General features: G+C 39.9%; 2 protein-coding genes across 10 annotated transcripts in view; one reads left to right on the top strand and one right to left on the bottom strand.

Moving 5' to 3' along the window:
• ATAD2B (ATPase family AAA domain containing 2B) overlaps positions 1-6,788 on the top strand; it is a 72,582-nt gene extending 65,794 nt beyond the window's left edge. For 5 of the 6 annotated variants that reach the window (XM_085218103.1, XM_085218104.1, XM_010707984.4 and 2 more), the window contains 3 exons: positions 280-407; positions 1,496-1,624; positions 3,435-6,788. In XM_085218103.1, the coding sequence (XP_085074229.1) occupies positions 280-407; positions 1,496-1,624; positions 3,435-3,476 (299 nt within the window). In that variant the 3' untranslated portion in view covers positions 3,477-6,788. The remainder of the gene's footprint in view (positions 1-279; positions 408-1,495; positions 1,625-3,434) is intronic. The other variant, XM_085218102.1, reaches the window with a different exon arrangement.
• A 7,744-nt stretch (positions 6,789-14,532) lies between these two features.
• Positions 14,533-18,305, bottom strand: part of KLHL29 (kelch like family member 29) — a 401,375-nt gene continuing 397,602 nt past the window's right edge. For all 4 annotated transcript variants that reach the window (XM_085218109.1, XM_085218107.1, XM_085218108.1 and 1 more), the window contains one exon: positions 14,533-16,841. In XM_085218109.1, the coding sequence (XP_085074235.1) occupies positions 16,687-16,841 (155 nt within the window). In that variant the 3' untranslated portion in view covers positions 14,533-16,686. The remainder of the gene's footprint in view (positions 16,842-18,305) is intronic.

The following is an 18,305-nucleotide window of genomic DNA, read 5'->3' as shown; positions in this document are numbered from 1 at the left end:
GATGCATAGGAGAAATTTCCAGTGACATTCAATATTCTATTGGGACTTCAGAGTTCAGTTTTGAAGTTGATGTGTTTCACGTGTGCCTTATGAACTGTGGTTTTAGTTCTCATAAACCTTGAGAATTTTGTGAAGCTGGTTAATATTGTACACTGGCAATGTCATGCTTTTCTGGTTCACACAATCCCAGCAAAATCAAGTCAAAGCTGGGACGAAAGCTGTTTATTTTGTGTAACTGACATGGCTAATGGCTTTTTTTTTCCCTCCCTTAAATTACAGGTATGTTCAAGAGTAAGAAAAGTCGAAAAGTCACTGTGGAACAGTCAAAACTCACAAGTCTGGAGCATGTCCCAGAGGAACTATCAGATCCATTACCCTCTGTAGTTGTTGATCATGACAGACTAAAGGTACTGGAGCTGAAAAATAAATTGACTTGTAACAGGCTCCATGAAAAATGTTTCCTTCCTCTGTTATAAAGCAAAATTTCCTATTATTTTTGGTTACAAAGTAGTATTTTGGCACCTGTAACTTTTGAAGGTGACTTATTGATCAGTGTTTTTTTTTTTTTCTTTTTTTTTTTTTTGGATGAAAAGTTAATGAAACTGCTGAAACCTTATTGTCCCATTATTACTACCTTTACAAATACAGTAATGACATGGCAGTCCATTATTTTAATTGTTGTTTTTGATGATACTCTTATGTGCTAATTGCATGTCAGTAACTGAGAAACTGCTGGGTGCCTGGTAATTAGGAGTTAACATATAATTTCCTGTCCCATGGGTGTATACTTGGTGGAAAGGATTGTTAAGGAATTGGAAAATAAATTGGAATTTGTGCTAATGTTTTGGTGCTACAGGTCAAACCTCTGCTAGTTAATTTTGTTTCACTTCTGTCTAAATTTAAGCAAAGTTAAAACAGATTTTGCCATCTTCTGTGGTAGAAGCTAGTTTGACCTATGAAGAAATTTAAACTCCTTTGCTTTTTGCATCATTTGTTTATCAGCAGTTTTACACGTTTTCCCTACAGATGCTTTTTATTGTATCATTGTTTGACATTTGTGGAATTCCAGATGTGTTTCCATTTGGTACTTTTAAAATTTCATGTCAACACAGAAGTTCTTGAGTGTTCACCTCTCAAGACACCTTTTGTGGTTTGCTTTATTCATAAACAACAACAATAATAACCAAGATGCAATAGGATTAAGTATAATTCCAAGAAGAACGAAGAATGCACTGGTTATGCTATGCATAAACACTGAGAAAAGCGTGGGTGTAAGTACAGAAGGAAAGATAAACGCTGAGTTCTGTTGAATTAATATGGAAGCACTGGCCTTAATAATAGCCAGATTTGGTCCATTTTACTTGTATGTATCTCTGCAAAGTAGAGTTTTAGAAGCAAATTTCTCCAATTTGTCCTTAAAGAAATAAAAAAGAAAGAAAAGCAAAAGAAGAAAAGATTATAAAAGTTCTTTAAACTTCACCCTTTGTTCCAACAGAAACTGCTTTATTTAGTGGTTAAGAAAAGTGACAACTTGACTGTTGACCAACTTGAGAGATTGTATTCGCTCCTCAGCCAATGCATCTACAGGCATCGTAGAGACTATGACAAATCACAACTTCTAGAGGTGATGTTGTACAGTTTGTTTTATTTATTTGACTTCTGTGAGACTGGTTTTCCAAGAACAGTAATCTATGACTTTATTGTTGTATTAGTACATAAGAGCTTTAAGGTAGATGTAGAGGAAGGTGTGTATTTATGGACAGAAGAAAGTGTAGCATAGTCATGACTTAAACAGAGATTGTCTCTATTTATACTTTCCTCAGAAAAGGATTAAGAACTTAATTTAAAAGATAGAGGAAAAGGAGGATAGAATGCAGCAGCATTTAGGTGCATTTGCTAGCAGAGTAAGAATGGAACAGAAACAGGAGCTTTCAGGTGATCATCTTGGCTTTCAAAATGTTATTCCAACTAAATAGCTTAATTTTCATTATTCTTGTGCAGCACTGATAAACAAGCTTGATTGTAGCTATTTTATATGGAAGTCTGTAAAAATAATGTTGGGAAGGCTTTATGGGTAGAATCATAGAATGGTTTGGGTTGGAAGGGACCTTTAAAAATAATCTTGTCCAACTTTCCTGTCCTGCACTGGGACACCATTCCCTAGATTAGGTTTCCCTGCTAGTAAGTGAATGTATCAGTCTGAACATCCCTTTTCTTGTTCTTCACTGATTTGCATTATGTTATTCAACTTAGGTGAAAATACTTAATCTTCTGGAACCATAAGTTTAAACTGTGGGCAGATTTTTTTTCCCCCCAACATTTGTTTGATGGGAATAATTTAATTCCTGTGCCAGAAGTGCTCCTAAATTTGGAAACAAATAACATTGAAGTTAGAGGCTGCTTACAGTTGCTTCTTGTGCCCCTGCTTGCATTTGTGTTATTAAGCAAAAAACCAAAAGAGTATCTCCATGCAGTTTGCTGTTTGGGACTTTCCCACAAAACTGAAAGTATGCAAGCTTTTTCTAAGTTGGAAAATAAATTCTTGATGGTCTTGGGAAAGTCTTGAACAGTGTGATGTAGGCCAGTTGCCTGCTCTGCTGACAGCATTTCCTTTTAAAGTGTTTTCATTTCAAAGGCCTTCTGTCTACATCAGGAATAAGTGGGTCATTTCACCATTGATGTAGACTGATCATAACTCTGGACATGCTTTCCCTCCAGCAACATTGTTCTAGCTGCTGAATAGTTTAGGTCAACTTTGGGATTCAGCTGCTGATAAAGAGACAACAATTGCTAGTTTCTAATTGGAACCCTGAACCCCGAATACTTTTCTCCATGAATATTTTATTACAAAATCTGGAGAGGCCGTAGCATAGGGTATTGTCCTGCAAAATACTTTAAACCAATTTTATACTCTTCCTCTGCCCCCTTCACCTAAAAGTGTGCTGGAAGTTTGTGCCGAATATTATGTAGATTAAAAAGACATCTATGCAGAAGATCTTTAGAGACAGATCCTTTCTTTGATTCTCCAAACCATGCAGTTAAGTGTTTACAGTCAAAATACCAGTAGTTCGAATGTGCAGTAAAACCTGGATTCATGCAGTGTGCTATCACAGTGCTTTCCTAATAATACTTATCAAGTACCTTAATTATATACATGACTCTACTAGACTTGGGTTTTCTCATGAATTCTAATATTGGAGCGCTTTTCTGCATTAAGATTTCCTAAGTAGTGTGTCCTCTTTCACCATCTTTTGCTAGCAGATGAGAACTAATAAACAGAAACATCTGTTTTCCTGTGAGTTACTTGTTTGGATTTCAAGAAAAGAAACAGTGATGCCTCAGTGAATATGATGATGTAATATAACTTTATTTTTGTCTTTCTCTATATTTGTGTTTAATTGAAGTTCTGTGGTTTTTTTTTTTTTTTTTTGCAGGAGATGGAAAGAACAGTTCATGTGTTCGAAACATTCCTGTGAACTCTTCAAGATGGGTGGGTTTGTCCTCTCTTAAACTGCTCATGGGAGAGCAGTCCTCTGAGCCATTCAGTTTCCATTTGCACCAAGTATGTGCAGAGCCTTGGTCTTAAGTGCTCTCTCTTTTTCTTTCTGTTGAATTTGGTGCTATTGTCTCAGGTACCTGAAACCAACCAGCCTACAAGAACCAAACGGAACTTCAAATAGTTGTATCTGATATAAATAAAGAATACAATGCCACAGCTTGGAGATTTTTGGTGCTACAGAAACTGTTCTCTCTTCTGCTCTTGTTCACTCTACATGCATTTTCTCTGGTGAAACTTCAGGCAAAGTGGAGACCAACATACGCGAGAGAACTGAAAAGAGCAGATCTAAGTTGAATATTTTTAAACAGGCAACCTTTTTTATTTTTTTTTCCAATCTTTCTCTTCTCTGGGGCAATGGACAAAAAAATCTGTTCTAAAGAAGGCAATGATGCATTGTGGTAGGAATCTTGAGTAACTGGATGTACAGTAATTTGAAGATGAGGCTCTCTAGAACTGCCTATTATGTGCCTTTTAGTCAATTGAGAAAGATAAGGCTAATCAATTGGTTTGGATTATAGCAAACGGCAATGTTAGAAAGCTCTCTTCAGAATGATGATCTGTAGATCATATTTGTATTCTCTTCATTGGATGGCAGCCAGTATTATGGTTCTATAATGCCTGTCTTACTCTACAGAACTAAACTAAGACACACTGAAAAAGCCACATACTTTACCAAAATGGTGAAATTTCTTTTTCATTGATACAGACTTGTTTTAGAAACAAGTTACACAGTGAAACTCCTCTGTGTTGCTAAAAGTGAAGCGTTTTCCCACCATTCCTTTGTTGTCCATCTAGAGTTTCTTTAAGAAAAGCCAGTTTAATACTGGCAGGTTTCTGTGTTTGTGATATAGCTTGGACTGTGCAGTGCAGATAAGAAGATGTCGGTCAAAGTCCTGGAGCCCAAGCTCACCTGAAAGTAAAACTTAAACTAGGCTTCACGACTCAGTCAATGCAAAGCACTGTTAATGTCAGGAGACTGGAGGACAGCCTTTCAAATCGATCTGTTCGGACCACAGTTCTCCAGTCTGATTTGTGTAGTTCAGAATCTTTCCTCTCTGGAAACTGAAGAGAACAGTCTAGGCAGTTTCAAGAAAAAAGTTTTGTCATGAGCTCGGTGTTAAGATGTTACCTGGGCTGATTTCTTTCAAATGTAAGTGGAAACTGTTGTAGAGAAGTTGGCTGGTGTTACTGTCTCTAACCATCCATCATATCCCTACGTAGCTGCAGAAGTGTCTTTCCAGAAATATGCAACACAGTGTGATTAGTTTTTAATTAGAGAAAACAGTCTTGGACTACTGCAGAGATACTGAGCTACCTCAGCTTTTTGTATTTTAGTTACCAACAGTGTTTATTGAGGACTGTAATCACTCTGCTCCCATTTAGAAGCTGAAGCTAAGGTACTTGTCTCCACCTCTATGGCTAATAGTAGTAAACCACTGCAGAGAAACAAACACGGGCCTTGGGCTACTGCAGTAATCCAAAGTGCTTTGTATATTATAATTCAACATAATTCTGTCTTGGAACTATTTCTCCCCTGAATGCCACTGTTTTTCTTTGTAGCTAATGGCAGAAAAAGGTTTTAGGTATTCTTGTACATCTAGTTACACCTAAATGCAACCCATGCAGAATCGCTGTATTTTTTAGGTGGGAAAGTGCGATTAAAAACAACAAAAACAAGCAGAAAAACACATTTAGATGAGATTCTTTGATCTCAGATTTGTTTAGGGGATTTTTTTTCATGTTTTGTTTAGTATTTATTAGCGTCATACCTGTTTGAGATATTTTTGTGTCTGGTACATTAACAGCATTTTGTATTTTGATGGAAATTGTTACAAACTTTAAGATTTGATTAAATAAAATGTAGCAGATTTTTTGTAGCAAGTTTCTGATAAAAGGGTTTTTTGCAAGTCTCAGGTTCTTGCTGCAGAATTTTTTAAAAATATTTATTCCAGTTTCACTTACTCAAAGGAGTTTTTGTTCAAGTAACAGCAGCACTTGTGGAAGATAAAACTGCATACATTTTTAAGACGATAATAAATTTATATGAATTAAAACAGTTGAGAAGTTTAATCACCATTGAGTGTAAAATGCAAGTTTAAGCTAATGCCTGGCATTAAAAATGGTTCTGAAAAGTCATGTTTCTAAAGGAAAATTTTTACTGTCAGTTGTTGATTGGGAAAAATCTTAAGAGGCAGCTCTGCTAATTTGGGAGCTGCCATGTTGTTTAGAGAAAAGTAGCTGGTTTCAAATGTGATAGTGGACAGCTTACATAAAATGATATACCCGCCTTCGTAGCCCAAATAACCACAGTTCAGTTTTGTTTTCCTTTACAGATGTCTGGTGGTTCTAGAGTTAAAGCAGCTGTTAATCTATCCATGTGGTCTAAACTTGTTTACTCTTTGTATGTTTTTATTTTTAATTTTATTTTTTATTTTTTGCCACATAGCACTGGCAAGAATTTGTACAAATTGACCTCTCTTCCTTGTTTCTTATTGTGAAAATTGCAAATAAACTCCTGTGTGAGTCCTGGGGTCAATGAAATGTGGCCACCCATGAGAAAGGAGGTTTCTCTGTGGGGCTGGCGGGGTTGTACTGGAGATGATGGAGTTGCTCTTGGGTGGAGTTGATGGCTATGGAGTTGATTGTATTTGCAAGCTTGAATCTCACCTGTGATTAATTATTTTTTGTTTTGTGTCCGCTGTATTGTTACTTGATTTCCTCATATGCCAATGTATTTATAGGATTACTGTTTTTTGTAATATCCTGTCTTCCTTTTTTTTGTTTTGTTTTTTTTGTTTTGGTGGGTTGGTGGGTCAGCTGTGGCTTATCCTTCAGTCTCCTGAATGGCAGGTCCTGCAGCTGATAGTCATTTATTTTATTTTATTTTTTATTTTGTAATCACAACATAAGCTTGAATTTGGGCTTGTACTTGCATCTTTTGTATCTTGTACATTGGGTTATTTAGACATTGGGGAGTCCTGTTTGGTTTCATTAACGTGTGTCTACTTGGTGGATTAAGTAGACTTCCTTCATCAACTATGGTATATTTTGAATTCTATAGTTTTATTCAGAACTGTGTTCAAATTGATGTTTTGCAGTTTGACTTCATTTTACGTTAGTTTGAAGTAAGTTATTTAATTTTTTGAACTTCTGGAAATTTTGAACATTTTACTGTAATTTGTAATATAACTGCTGTGAAATACTTGAATAAAGATGACAAGAAAACACAGCTTTAGTTCCTTCAAGAACGTTGTGTTTAAAAGCAATTCTGCCTCTTAGCTGGTTGCAGTCCTTTTGTACAGACTTCCCTGGTGGTCGCAGGTGACATGTTTTATCTGGGATCTTGCTGTGCTGTTGTTTGCAGTGGTTTAATGTGTGACTCCTGCTTTCAGTGTTTGTCCATCAAAGTCCTGATTAATTTTGACTGAAGAAGGGAAATTAGCATTGTACGTTGGCGGGTGAATAACGTAATTATGAGTTTAAGCTCCATGCTTAGGAAATGTTTCATGTTGAGTTGTGGGAAGACACCCAGGGCTGCTTATGGCATGCAGATCATACCAGAATTTCTAGTTAGAGGTCTTTAAGGAAACACTCTCTCATTCTTCCTTATATATCATAGTTATCCTTACTTTTTTAAAATTTTATTTTTATTTTTTATTTTTATTTTTTTTAAGAAAAAGATGATTTATATCTAATAAAACTGTCAGAGGTTATGGAAGTTCAGGATCAACACACATCTCACTTGTGTTAGATCTACATTGGCAATTTTTCCAGAGCTAAGTGTTGGTAACTTGTGTGATGTGGCACAGAGCGTGACGAGTTGTTGCACAGATCTGGTAGGGCTTCTCTTGAGGGGGAAGACGTAAACAACGTTGGCTCTTCTTCCTGTTTTCCTCTCTGTTCCTCAAACTATAGGGTTCCTGGAAGATACCCTATAAGTTAAGAGGGTAGCAACTTTTTCCATGCCTGACTTGACTCTTAAATACTGCACAATTAGATCTTACATAGAATGTGGGAAAGCACTCAGTGAACGAGGTGATCGGTTGGAGCCTGGGCTCATTCTGTGTCAGCATGGATAGGTCTGTTGGATCTAAAGGCTGTGAGACTTGCTGCCCTACAGGCACCTAACACTGTCCAGGGAGTCTGCAGGCTCTGATCAAAGAGTGCAGAGCTGAGGGCTTGCTCTTGTGATTCTGTTTTCGTGAGTGATGATGGCCACCTTAATGGAGAGAACAGTGGCAGGCCTAATTTCTGGCGGTGGTAAAGATGAGCATTCAAAAGAGACAAAACCGTGCTTTATTGGGACGTTGGAAAAACATTTCTTGGAAAATTAGTGAGCTCTGGTACTTCAGAAGCATGAATTAGCGAGCAGTAGTTGAATTTCATGTGCTGTTAGTAAAGCCTGAATAAAAACTGGAGCAGCACCCTTATTTGTCCAATGTGTGCTGCTCAAGCCTGCTTGCTTCTTCTGTTGTTTTCTGCATTTAGTGCGGTTTTGCAGACATGCAAAAAATGCAGACATGCATTTTCCTATATTGCTCTAAATTTGAAGTGCTGCACATCTCCTTTTTCCTTTAAGCTGCTCAAATATTTTATTTAAATAAATTAAAAACGACATTCTTTTGTTCTCTGTTTCAGGGAGGATTTTGTTCAGGACTTGCAGTATTTGGAGTTTTAAGCTGGCGCTGCATGTGACTAAATACTGAAAGCCAAATCAGTAAACTTATGTACTGATTAATGAAGTTAAACACTTCATTTTTCTCCCCCTTTTATGCATCACTTGTGGTCATGTAACTATTATGTAAAAATCAGGGATTATAAACTTTAACTTCAATTAATTCAGCCTCATTCAATTTCTAGGTGAGTAAATTTTTTTTTATAGAGTTATCATTTGCATAGGGAGTATATTTCAGTTTAACCAAATGCCAGGAAATGTATGCAACTACTACTAAATTCCATTTATTTTTGGGATGTATTTGAGTTATGCTACATGAAGCCTCACTTTGGTAGTGGAGAGTTACCATACGTTAAAAAAATATGACAAGATGCTGAGATTTAAAATCTCAGTGGAATGTTATTGTAAACCTGGCCATCCTTATCAAGGTTTGCTAATGACTGGATGCTGATTTGGAATAAAGGTGTTCAGGGTTCAAGTACAGAAGGTGTTCTTGGATTAGTCTGTGCTAGAAGACTCCTCACATTCAGTCTGCACTTCGGACATCAGTGCTGCAGCTCTTAGGGTGTGTGGGCACACTGCCAAAGTTGAGATGTTCATGTTGTGATGGGTTCCTCTCCTGTTTTGTGGTGTTCACTTCTGCCTTGTAGTAGTCAGGAATTTGTATGGCTGCTGAGAATGCTCACACCATTTGTCATCTTGTTTTTTTTTTTTGTGGAGCTTTAGTCCCTGTGATGAAAAAGCCTTTGCATCACTGTGAAATTTCACGTTTGCTATGACCTAGAGGTGTCTGGCTGTGCATGGCAGTAGAGGGAATCTGTAGAAGACCAATACCCTTCAGCTCTAGATTGGGAGGAAGGAAATGTGAAGAAGTTTCAAAGGGCCTTCCTTTGAAATACTTAGTAAAGGATGTAAAGCATAGGCAAAAACATAGAAAATCCTTGAAAATATATTGCATTTGAGTGTTGAGTGAATGAATTTGCTAAGAAACTGAGTTTTTCTGAGGGGAGGTAAACTAGTGTTGCTTCATCTGAGGAACTGTTCAGTATCTCCTAAACCCCAGCTCTGTTTTTGTCATAGAAAGCTTGCTTACATTCTGATACTGTGTTGGCTGTATCTTGTAGGACACCTGCTGCGTGGAAGTTGGCTGGAAGAACACAGTACCTGATTTTGGAACTGGTTGCCCAGACAGATGGTGGGTGCCCCATCTTTGGAGACGTTCAGGGTCAGGTTGGATGGGGCTCTCAGCAAAATGACTGAGCTGTAGATGTTCCTGTTCACTGCAGGGGAGTTGGACTAGATGACCTTTAAGTGTTCTTTCCAAAGCACACAATTCTGTGATTCTCTGACAGCATAAAAAGTTTAGATTGGGTGAAGGATATGTTATGTGTTCAATGTGCTGGTTAGTATCAGTTGAGTAATACTGTTTTGTGTAGGCATCTTGAGTACCAGGAATGTAAGCATATAAAACTACATGTGCATGAAACACTCCATGTACAGTAGCTTTAAAATGAATGGTTAGCCTTATACCAGGGCTGGAGTGCTTAGGAGTTGTCCTCTTAATTTCAGCGGAAGGCAGAAAGCTTTATTTTAAGATTAAAAAAAACCCTTCATTTTCCTAAGATTCAGAAACAGCGCCAAATCACAAATTGAGCATAAATCTTAGCTATTAAACCTCTTCAGTACTTGTGAATAAATTTTGGAAATGGATGCGACTCGTAGCTCTGACAGCAAATGATGATTTAAATATTTCACCATTTGTTAGAGAAGTTCAGGTCCACTCACACAGTGCAGCATCAGCAGAAAGCATGTGTGTTGAGTCTGATGCTCTGCTACAAATGATTCAGTGCCCAGTATCTCCTAATTCCTGTTGGGCAAAACAGAACCTTGATTGGAGAGTTTGTACATCTGCCTCGTGCTTAGAGCTTTTCACTGAGAGGTTAAGCTCACTGCCAGAACCATGCCTTATTCCTCATTTGCTTTTATCTGGCTTCTACTTACAGTTTGTCCTTATTTTTTTCTTCTAGATTAAATGAACTTTTCATATCTATTTTCTCCCTCACTCCCCAAAGATAGTACTGCAGCATAGTTTTGGAGCCTCTCTGCCTTTTTGCAGAGCAGAATGAGCTCTTTAGTGGCTCTCGCTGCCTTTGCTCCAGCCTTTAAGTCATCTTTGTAACTCTTTTTGTAGCACGTCAATTTTTAAACATCTCCTGAAACACTTGTTCACAGTAGAAATGGATGTGATATTCCAGCAATGGTCCCACCAGTGCTATATTTAGAACTAAAATTGCAGATTCCCACTCACCGATCCCCTCTTTAGACATCCAAAAATCAATGCAGTCCTTTTATACTTTGAAATTGGACTAGGAGCTCTTCTTGCTCGATTCTTGTCCAGTTTGCTGCTTCTCACGACGCTGGGCTCCAGCCTGAATGTCAGAATTCCTCACTCCCACCTCTCTGAGATTCTCTTCAGTTTTATGAAAACAAGGTTTGCTTTAGTGGTCCCAGCTATCAAGAGGAGCCACCAGAAGGCTTTTGGCTTGTTTGGTCCTTGTTCTCTCCTCTGCTTATCTATCCTTCCAAAGGCCCATGGCTAGTGAGTTATTTCAACATTATGCTTTCAAAACTTGGAAGAAGAGGATCCTCACAAAGCCCCCACTAGAAATACTCAGTCAATACCAAATGGGAAGTACTTGAGCAGAATAGATATTCCTCGATCTACCTATTCTTAACCCGCTAATTATTTTCTGTCTGGATGCTGTACAGTGAGAAAGATGAAGTATTTTGTCACATGCTGTTGAAAATCTATTACTTGATCAATCAAATGTGTAATCCTGACGGAGAGTGAAATCAGGTTTGTGTGATACGGCCTATTTTCTCAAAAATCATCATGCTTATTCTCGCCTCTTTGATTTGTGATCAGTTTAGTCAGATACCATCTTTCCATTTTTGCTTGAGATTGATGTCAGGTGAGTGCCCTATAATTACTCAGTCCTTTAGCATGCCCCTTTGACAACTGTTGTATTTTCAGCACTCTTTCTGAAACACCCAGGTATTCCAAGTGTTATTAAAAATGACTGTCAGCAGGGCTAAGACATTTAAGGCTTTCTTGAAGTGGATTGGTGTAAGTTCCTTCCCGAATTTGAAAACTGTTGTCTACTAGAGAAAGCCATTGGGCTACCTTTGCAGGTAGTATGCAGTCTGGAAATGATATCTTAATCCCCATAGGATGTGTCTTTCTGAATGGGAAACAGTGTGAGTCATTCCATAACGCCCTCTGCCACATTTCTATCCTCCTTTTCCCTGGCAAGGCTGTATGTGACATTTGTACGTTCCAACACATAAACAGGCAGCTTGCAGAAAGGCTGAGGATAAATTGAAGTAGGTAAAATTGAACTTGGTGTCAACAAGTAATGGAACACTGTAATGGAACAATGCATTCATTGGACATGGAAGTAAATAACTTATTAAAAGACGATCTCTTTTAATGGAAACAGAATGGCTACAGAAATTCCAGTGGGTCTTGAAGTCCAGGCTTGCTTTGCAAGAGCTGATTATTTTTACTTGCGTGGAGGGCCAATGTTTCTGGCAGAGCATAATGAGCATTATGTTCTAACGGCTTAAAACATTTGGTGCATCACCTTCAGATTCAGTTCACTGATCCTTCCTCTGATGCTGTCTGCCAGCACGAGGCCGTTGTATTACAAATGAGGGACTGCTTCAGTCAGGTTCCCAAAATTGTAGAGAAATTGGTACCTGTAAGAGCTATTATAAAACTATGCTTTTTATAGGGTGGGGAAAAGGGATGAGCTGAAGCTTTTGTCAGTGGTGACTTCTTTTTAGTCCCAAAAACGTGAGGAAGAGTCGCTGATGCCATACAGCAGAGGAGGTGTGCGTATTGTCTGTGGAGCAGAGCGTGGCTTTCAGCAGTCCTTGATGATAGAATCACAGGATTGGGTTGGAGGGACGTGAAAGGCCATCCAGCCCCAACCCTGCCGTGGGCTGGGTGCCCCCCATCAGCTCAGGCTGCCCAGGGCCCATCCACAGCCTTGGGCACTTCCAGGAATAGGCACCACTCTTCTCTAGGCAGCAGTGCCAGGGCACTGAGTAAAGGATTTCCACCTAACATCTGACCTAAATTTCCCCTCATCACAGTTCCTGCTTCTGTATTAATTGCTCTGCTTACAAGCAGTGTGCTGGAGTTTTCTGTCAAGCTCTTGAAAACCCAGGGTTATGAGTGCTGCTCTCTGGACAGGTAGAAAAGGAGTTTGATGTCGTTGCCAGGATGAATCTCACTGTGTGAGATGGGGGATCTGAGCTCTGAAGGGAAGGAGATTGTCAGTCAAAAAGAACAGATGATGAAATTAAAACCAGCAGGCAGCCTTTCAGACCTTTATTGTAGAGACTGCCACTAATGAAAAATTCAGAGGCAGATTTGACTTGATGACAGCTCTGGAGCTTCCTTCTCCCAGGTAGTAACTGAGCCAAAACATTTAATTCCATGTGTAGAGCTGGTACTGATTTAAATGGAATTTTAGATGAAGAAAATTGGGATTTGTTACTGTGTAAGAAATCTGCTAGCTAAACAGGAAGTACTAAAAGCTTTCATCAGCGATGTTCAGTTGTGCCTCCAACAGATCAGCTTTTCAGAGGAAGAATGGTGTTTCTGCTCTGGTATGGCTGTCCTGCTTCAGGTGATGGGGGATGGAAGCACTATGCTGGAGACACATCCCTTTGCCTCCATCAAGGCCATTCCTTCTCTGGGCAATGCCGGTGCCTCACCTTCCTCTGAGTAAAGAATGTTCCCCTAACATCTAACCTAAATCTCCCCTCTTTCAGTTTAAAGCCATTCCCCTTGTGTCCTGCCACTACCTGCCTGTGCACATAGTTGCTCTCCCTGCTGCTTAAAGCTCCCATCATGTACTGGAAGGCCTCTTGGCATTAATCCCGCAGCTCTGGGCATGGGTGCTCTGCTCACACCTGGAGCAAGCTGGGGTGCAATGAGAGCACTAATGAGGCTGATCCAATTGCGCTGGGCGAAGCTCAGCCTTAAGGTCTCGCTGCAGTCTGTGGCCAGGTGGGTGACTGAGGCTGAACAAGCACAGCGTTTGCTGCTGGGTGAAACAGGAGAGGCCGGGTACCCTGTGCAGCATCAGGAACAGGGATTTGCAGAAAGCAATGAATGAGCCCACTCAGCGATGGCCCTCTTCATGAAGCTGAATCAGGAACAGAAGAGTTTTTATTGATACTGCTGAGCAGGAATTTCTTCTACCTTTTAAGAAGAAAAATCTCTGAGCAAATCTATGCATGATTCTATTGGTGAACCCCTCAGCCAACTTCCCAGGGGGAACTAAAACAATTTCCAGGTACAAGCAAAGCAAACAGCCTGTGTCTTGTTCTCCCTACCAAGTGTTGCTGACTAGTGCTGAGTCAGACACCTTTGCATGTTGACGGTGGTCGCCCACTCCTTCCACTTGGTCTGGATTGTTGCAGCAGGGTTGGCTGATACAGAATTACATGGCTTTCAGTAATCCTCATGGGCTGTTCAAATTGAGCCGCTAAGCCCAGCCTGCAGTGTTTAAAAACTGCAGTCAAGCTCTTTAATGCTTGTCTAGATATGCTCAATGTATGTTAGCTTATTTCTGTTGATGTCTATAACAGATACTACCTCCTAAGATCCAGACGCAATGTTCCACTGCAGAGGTATTTTGAGATGAGCTATATTTGGCTCATCTTTGTTCCCCATCCAGCTTTACAGCTACCAGATGTCACCCTAATGAAACATCAAAGCCACGCGTGGCTGTACCTAAGTGCTCCCTGGAAGCGGTGTCCGACGGTGAATTGTAGAGCTCCTGCTCTGCAATGGGAAGGAATTCTGATGGTAGGGCATAGCAGCTTTCATCTTTCAGACATCCTAACTTCCCTTACAAAAGCAAAGAGCAACTTAGTGGCATTTTAAGATAAAGCTTCAAGATATATATATATATATATTTTTCCCTAAATTATCATGAGCCCTTTTGTTCTTTGCATAATAGTAAATTTAGGGGAATAAAAGGATGAAAAAGAAGCGGTCTTGATGAATAAAATCCAAAGTCCCTTTTCCAAAATGAGAATGGAGGTACTTGGGAAGCTGCTGAGCATTTAAACGTTGACAGTGGATTTTGGGATTTGCAAGAGAAACCGTCTGGAATGAAAAGCTTTCATCCATGACTGGGATGGGAATGGAAGTAATCATTAATGCAAAGGTATCTCTTGGTGACTCGTGACAAAATTAATCCAATCTGGATGCTGAATCTAGATCTATAAATATATTTATTATAATATAACAAGAACTTAACAGTAAACATAAACTATATACAATACCATTACAGATAACCCTGTTTTTAATATTATTCACAGAAATAGCCAGTTTTGTTCCAGTGTGAAAAATGAAGAAATAAGCTAAACTGGAAATGTCGAATGTGTTTAGGTCTTGCTGACAGGCAGCACCTCCTTTGGAGGCAGACGCACACCAACACTAAATTAGTCCTGCCCCAGGCAGTTAGAAACTTGTGCTCCAATCCTTAGGTTCACACTTGCACCCTGTTTGACATAAATACTTTAAATGACATACTAGTAGATAACTTTTTGTTGTGCTTATTTTTTTCTCTTTAAAGAATAAATAAAACAACTGCGTAACAAAGGCTGGAACCTCACTGTCAAAATGAGAGACTTGAGTCGCTGTAGAGCTTGACTCAGCTGACGTGAGCACTTTTTTCTTTAAATACTGCAAGATACAAATTTCTTTCTTTTATAAATGATTATTAATAAAATAAGATGATTAGCTAACCATCTGCATCGATTTCCCCAAAGCTGCAGGCAGTCTTCCCTCAGTATAAAAAGGCTAACGTATTTGGTATGAAATTCAACCAGATATTGACTGTAGGATTTCACCCACACCCTGTAGAGGAACTCTTGCTTGAATTACCGGCATGGTGTTTGGCATTGGGTTTGCAAAGGCAAGAATGGGAACTTTTTTCCCTCTACTTGGGAAGAAATTGGACAATCCTTAGCTTGGGGCTACTTGTTAACCTTAAGAGTCTTTCCCCTGCCCCCTCTGTATCACCCAGTCCGTCTCCCATTTGATCCTTCTATGTATAAATTTATAAAGAATTTCCACATCACAATGCTCTCTGGATAGACAATATTTTAATATATATAAAAATATAACCCCTGTGCTGTGCATATACTTACAACTCTACATAGTAATCATTTAAAGTTTCTTATACTGGGCTTAAGTCTATGCATTTTTCTACCATGGGATTTCAACTTGTGTGTTTAAAATCTGTAAATAAGTATAAGGTAAGATTTCCACACTTATAAGGAAACTTTTTTTTTTTTTTCCTTAAAGAAAAAAGAAAAAAGAATCTTCTTAGACTTTACATAAAAAGAAGAGATAGTGGCAGGCGTCCCAGAGTAAGGAATTTTGGTGGACAGCCGAAATCGAATGTGTAGCCACAACCGGAGGCAACTCCTCCTCTGCTTGTTGGAAATGTGGAAATCCCACGCTACGCTGGGTGGGTGTCAACGTGATCCCAATCCGCACAACTGAGTGCAGTTCAATCCGGGGAACGCCTCTGAATTCCAAACCTTTTTCGTGTTGCATTACTGGGCACAGAAACATTTGCTCAGCAGCAGAAGAGGGAGGAAAACATCGGGAGCCCCAGCTGTGCGTGTGCCCTCACAAACATCCCTGGGAGCAGAAATCCGCACAGCCCAACGGACCTCCTTTCACTGTATTACATGGAATTGTGTTACCAATGGCTCTTTTCCCCAGCCCCTGCCTTGTCCCTCTCTTGGGCTCTGTTCTAGAGAACTTCACGTTTCACCTGATGGAAGACTGACATCAAGGTAAGCCATTTGTCACACAAGATTTCTCTCAGTCATTGGTATTGAAAAGCGTGTATTTGTTAAAAACAAATGTAGGAATCAAAGTGGTAAGGACACTTTGACCTTTCAAATAGATTGATGCCTAAAGTGTAATAGTAAAACTAATCTGCACGGTTATTTTAAGAATCAAGCTTGAGCTCTAGAAGTAAAATGCAGATTATTTTTTTTTCCTCTCTTCCTCAGCTTAAAAAATATGTGAAATTCTATTGCACCTGGGTTGACCAAAAGCTGACGTCCAGAACAAGTGCCACTATAACATCTAGTGACACACTTGTATTCTTAAGTTACAATATCTTACATAGCACGGAGCTCTCTGCTCCTTGTTCACCAAAAGGTGAGGATGATTTTTCTACATTCAATGTAGACACTATTCAAGACTTTAGAGCAATATGTTCGCTGGCTGGCTTTGCTGCTTTTGTGATGAGTAGTAGTTATTCTCTTTGCCTGCTTTCAACAGGTACAAGCAGTTCTCCATCCAACTCCTTGCTCTGTCAGCCACTCTGAATGTACTTCTTGATAACTACGCAGCCGTGTCGAAAAACAGGGCACGGCATGTTTGGGAGAAGTGTCCAGGTGTTTGTTTTAGGATCGTAGGCTTCCATGTTGCCCAGGGCAGGTCCCTCGCTGCTAACGATCCCTCCGGTGGCGTAGATCTTTCCATCGAGAACCACAGCGCTGTAGTTTTTTAAAAGAAGAAAGCTGTAGTTAGTCATTGACCAAACAGTTATTTTTACGTTTTAACAGCCCCGAGTGTTTCTGAACACGGGGTGAACCATGAATACATTTCTTATTTATGTAAAGCTGCGTGGACATTTCTCTTCCCCTTCCCTCTCCTAAATAAATCCTTTTCATGTTCCTTCTAGGTGAGTAAGTGTCTGTACTTTGAACAACAGCAACGAACTCTGTTGTGATAAGACGAAGGGAAATGGTGTCAAGCTAAAAGAGGGGAGATTTAAGTTGTATGTAAGAAAAAATGATTTGGTGCAAGAACGGTGGTGAGGCACTGGCCCTGCTGCCCAAAGAAGCTGTGGATGCCCCGTCCCTGGAGATGTCCAAGGCCAAGTTGAATGGACCCAGGGAGGCCTGAGCTGTTTTGGGAGGCAACCAGCCCACAGCAGGGGTTGGGGCTGGGTGGACTTTAAGGTCCTTTCCAACCCAACCCCTTCTGTGATGCCTAAAAGGCCACTAAAATGGTGTGGAGATCGTAAACAGCCCCAGCTTTCAAACCCATGTCAAGGTGGAAGAAAAAGGGGGGCATCGAAGCATGCTCATGCAGGCAGAAAAAGAGGAAGATGACAAATTCATTGTGGCGAAGAAGGGGGCCTTGATCTCAGAATCTGGAGAAGGGTGGTGAACTCTTAAGTCTTGGTAAAAGTAAATTTATGTCTCTTGGCTGTTTTTGGAACAGTGGGAGGAAAAAGAATGAAAAGTAACAAAGGCAAAAGCCAGAGTCCTTTAAGACCCAGGATGAACTGAGACTACAACAGCACTGAAAAAAAAAATGTTTCTGAAGAATGCAAAACTCTGATGTCCTTGTGAAGAAGCAGAGCTGTAGGTTAAAAATAAACCCGCAATGACAACAGTGAGGACTCAAATAAGCCTAGTCCCTGGATACCACCAGGAAATGGGAAATAATGAGAATCTTGTCAAAATAACTTAATCTGAAAGGAGGAGGAGGGTGAGAGAGGCTTGAAGCACTTGATTAGAGCCTATCCACAAATCAGCAGGGCCGGATGATACATAGCCCAGGGTCTTAAGGGAGTTTGCTAATGAACTTACTGAACCACTGGTAATTATTTTTGAAACGTCAGGGAGAAATTGGGAAGAACAAGGACTTGACGAAAACAAGTGTCATCCTGAAAGATGGCTCTGAAGAAGAGCAAATCCATTTCCAGAAGAGGCAGAGCTGGAGCCAGCAGGGCTGTAGTGGGGCCTGGCATCCTTCGTGGCATAGAGGGAGCGCAGGCAGAGCTGCCCAGAAAATCCTGAATGAAACCACGTTTAGGACTAAGATATTTTTGGGGTAGGATGGAGGAAGACCCAGTGTCAGGAATGGGCTGCAGTACAGCACAGTTTTGCTGCAGTGGTTCTGTAACGATGTGCTTTTCAGTCCTTGCATTGTTAGTCCTCAACAAAAGC

This window comes from Meleagris gallopavo, chromosome 2, assembly GCF_905368555.1.
Source record: "Meleagris gallopavo chromosome 2, MGAL_WU_HG_1.1, whole genome shotgun sequence".
Taxonomy (NCBI): Eukaryota; Metazoa; Chordata; class Aves; order Galliformes; family Phasianidae; genus Meleagris; species Meleagris gallopavo.
Note: the sequence above shows the minus strand (reverse complement) of the source record. Positions and strands in the feature narration are given on the sequence as shown.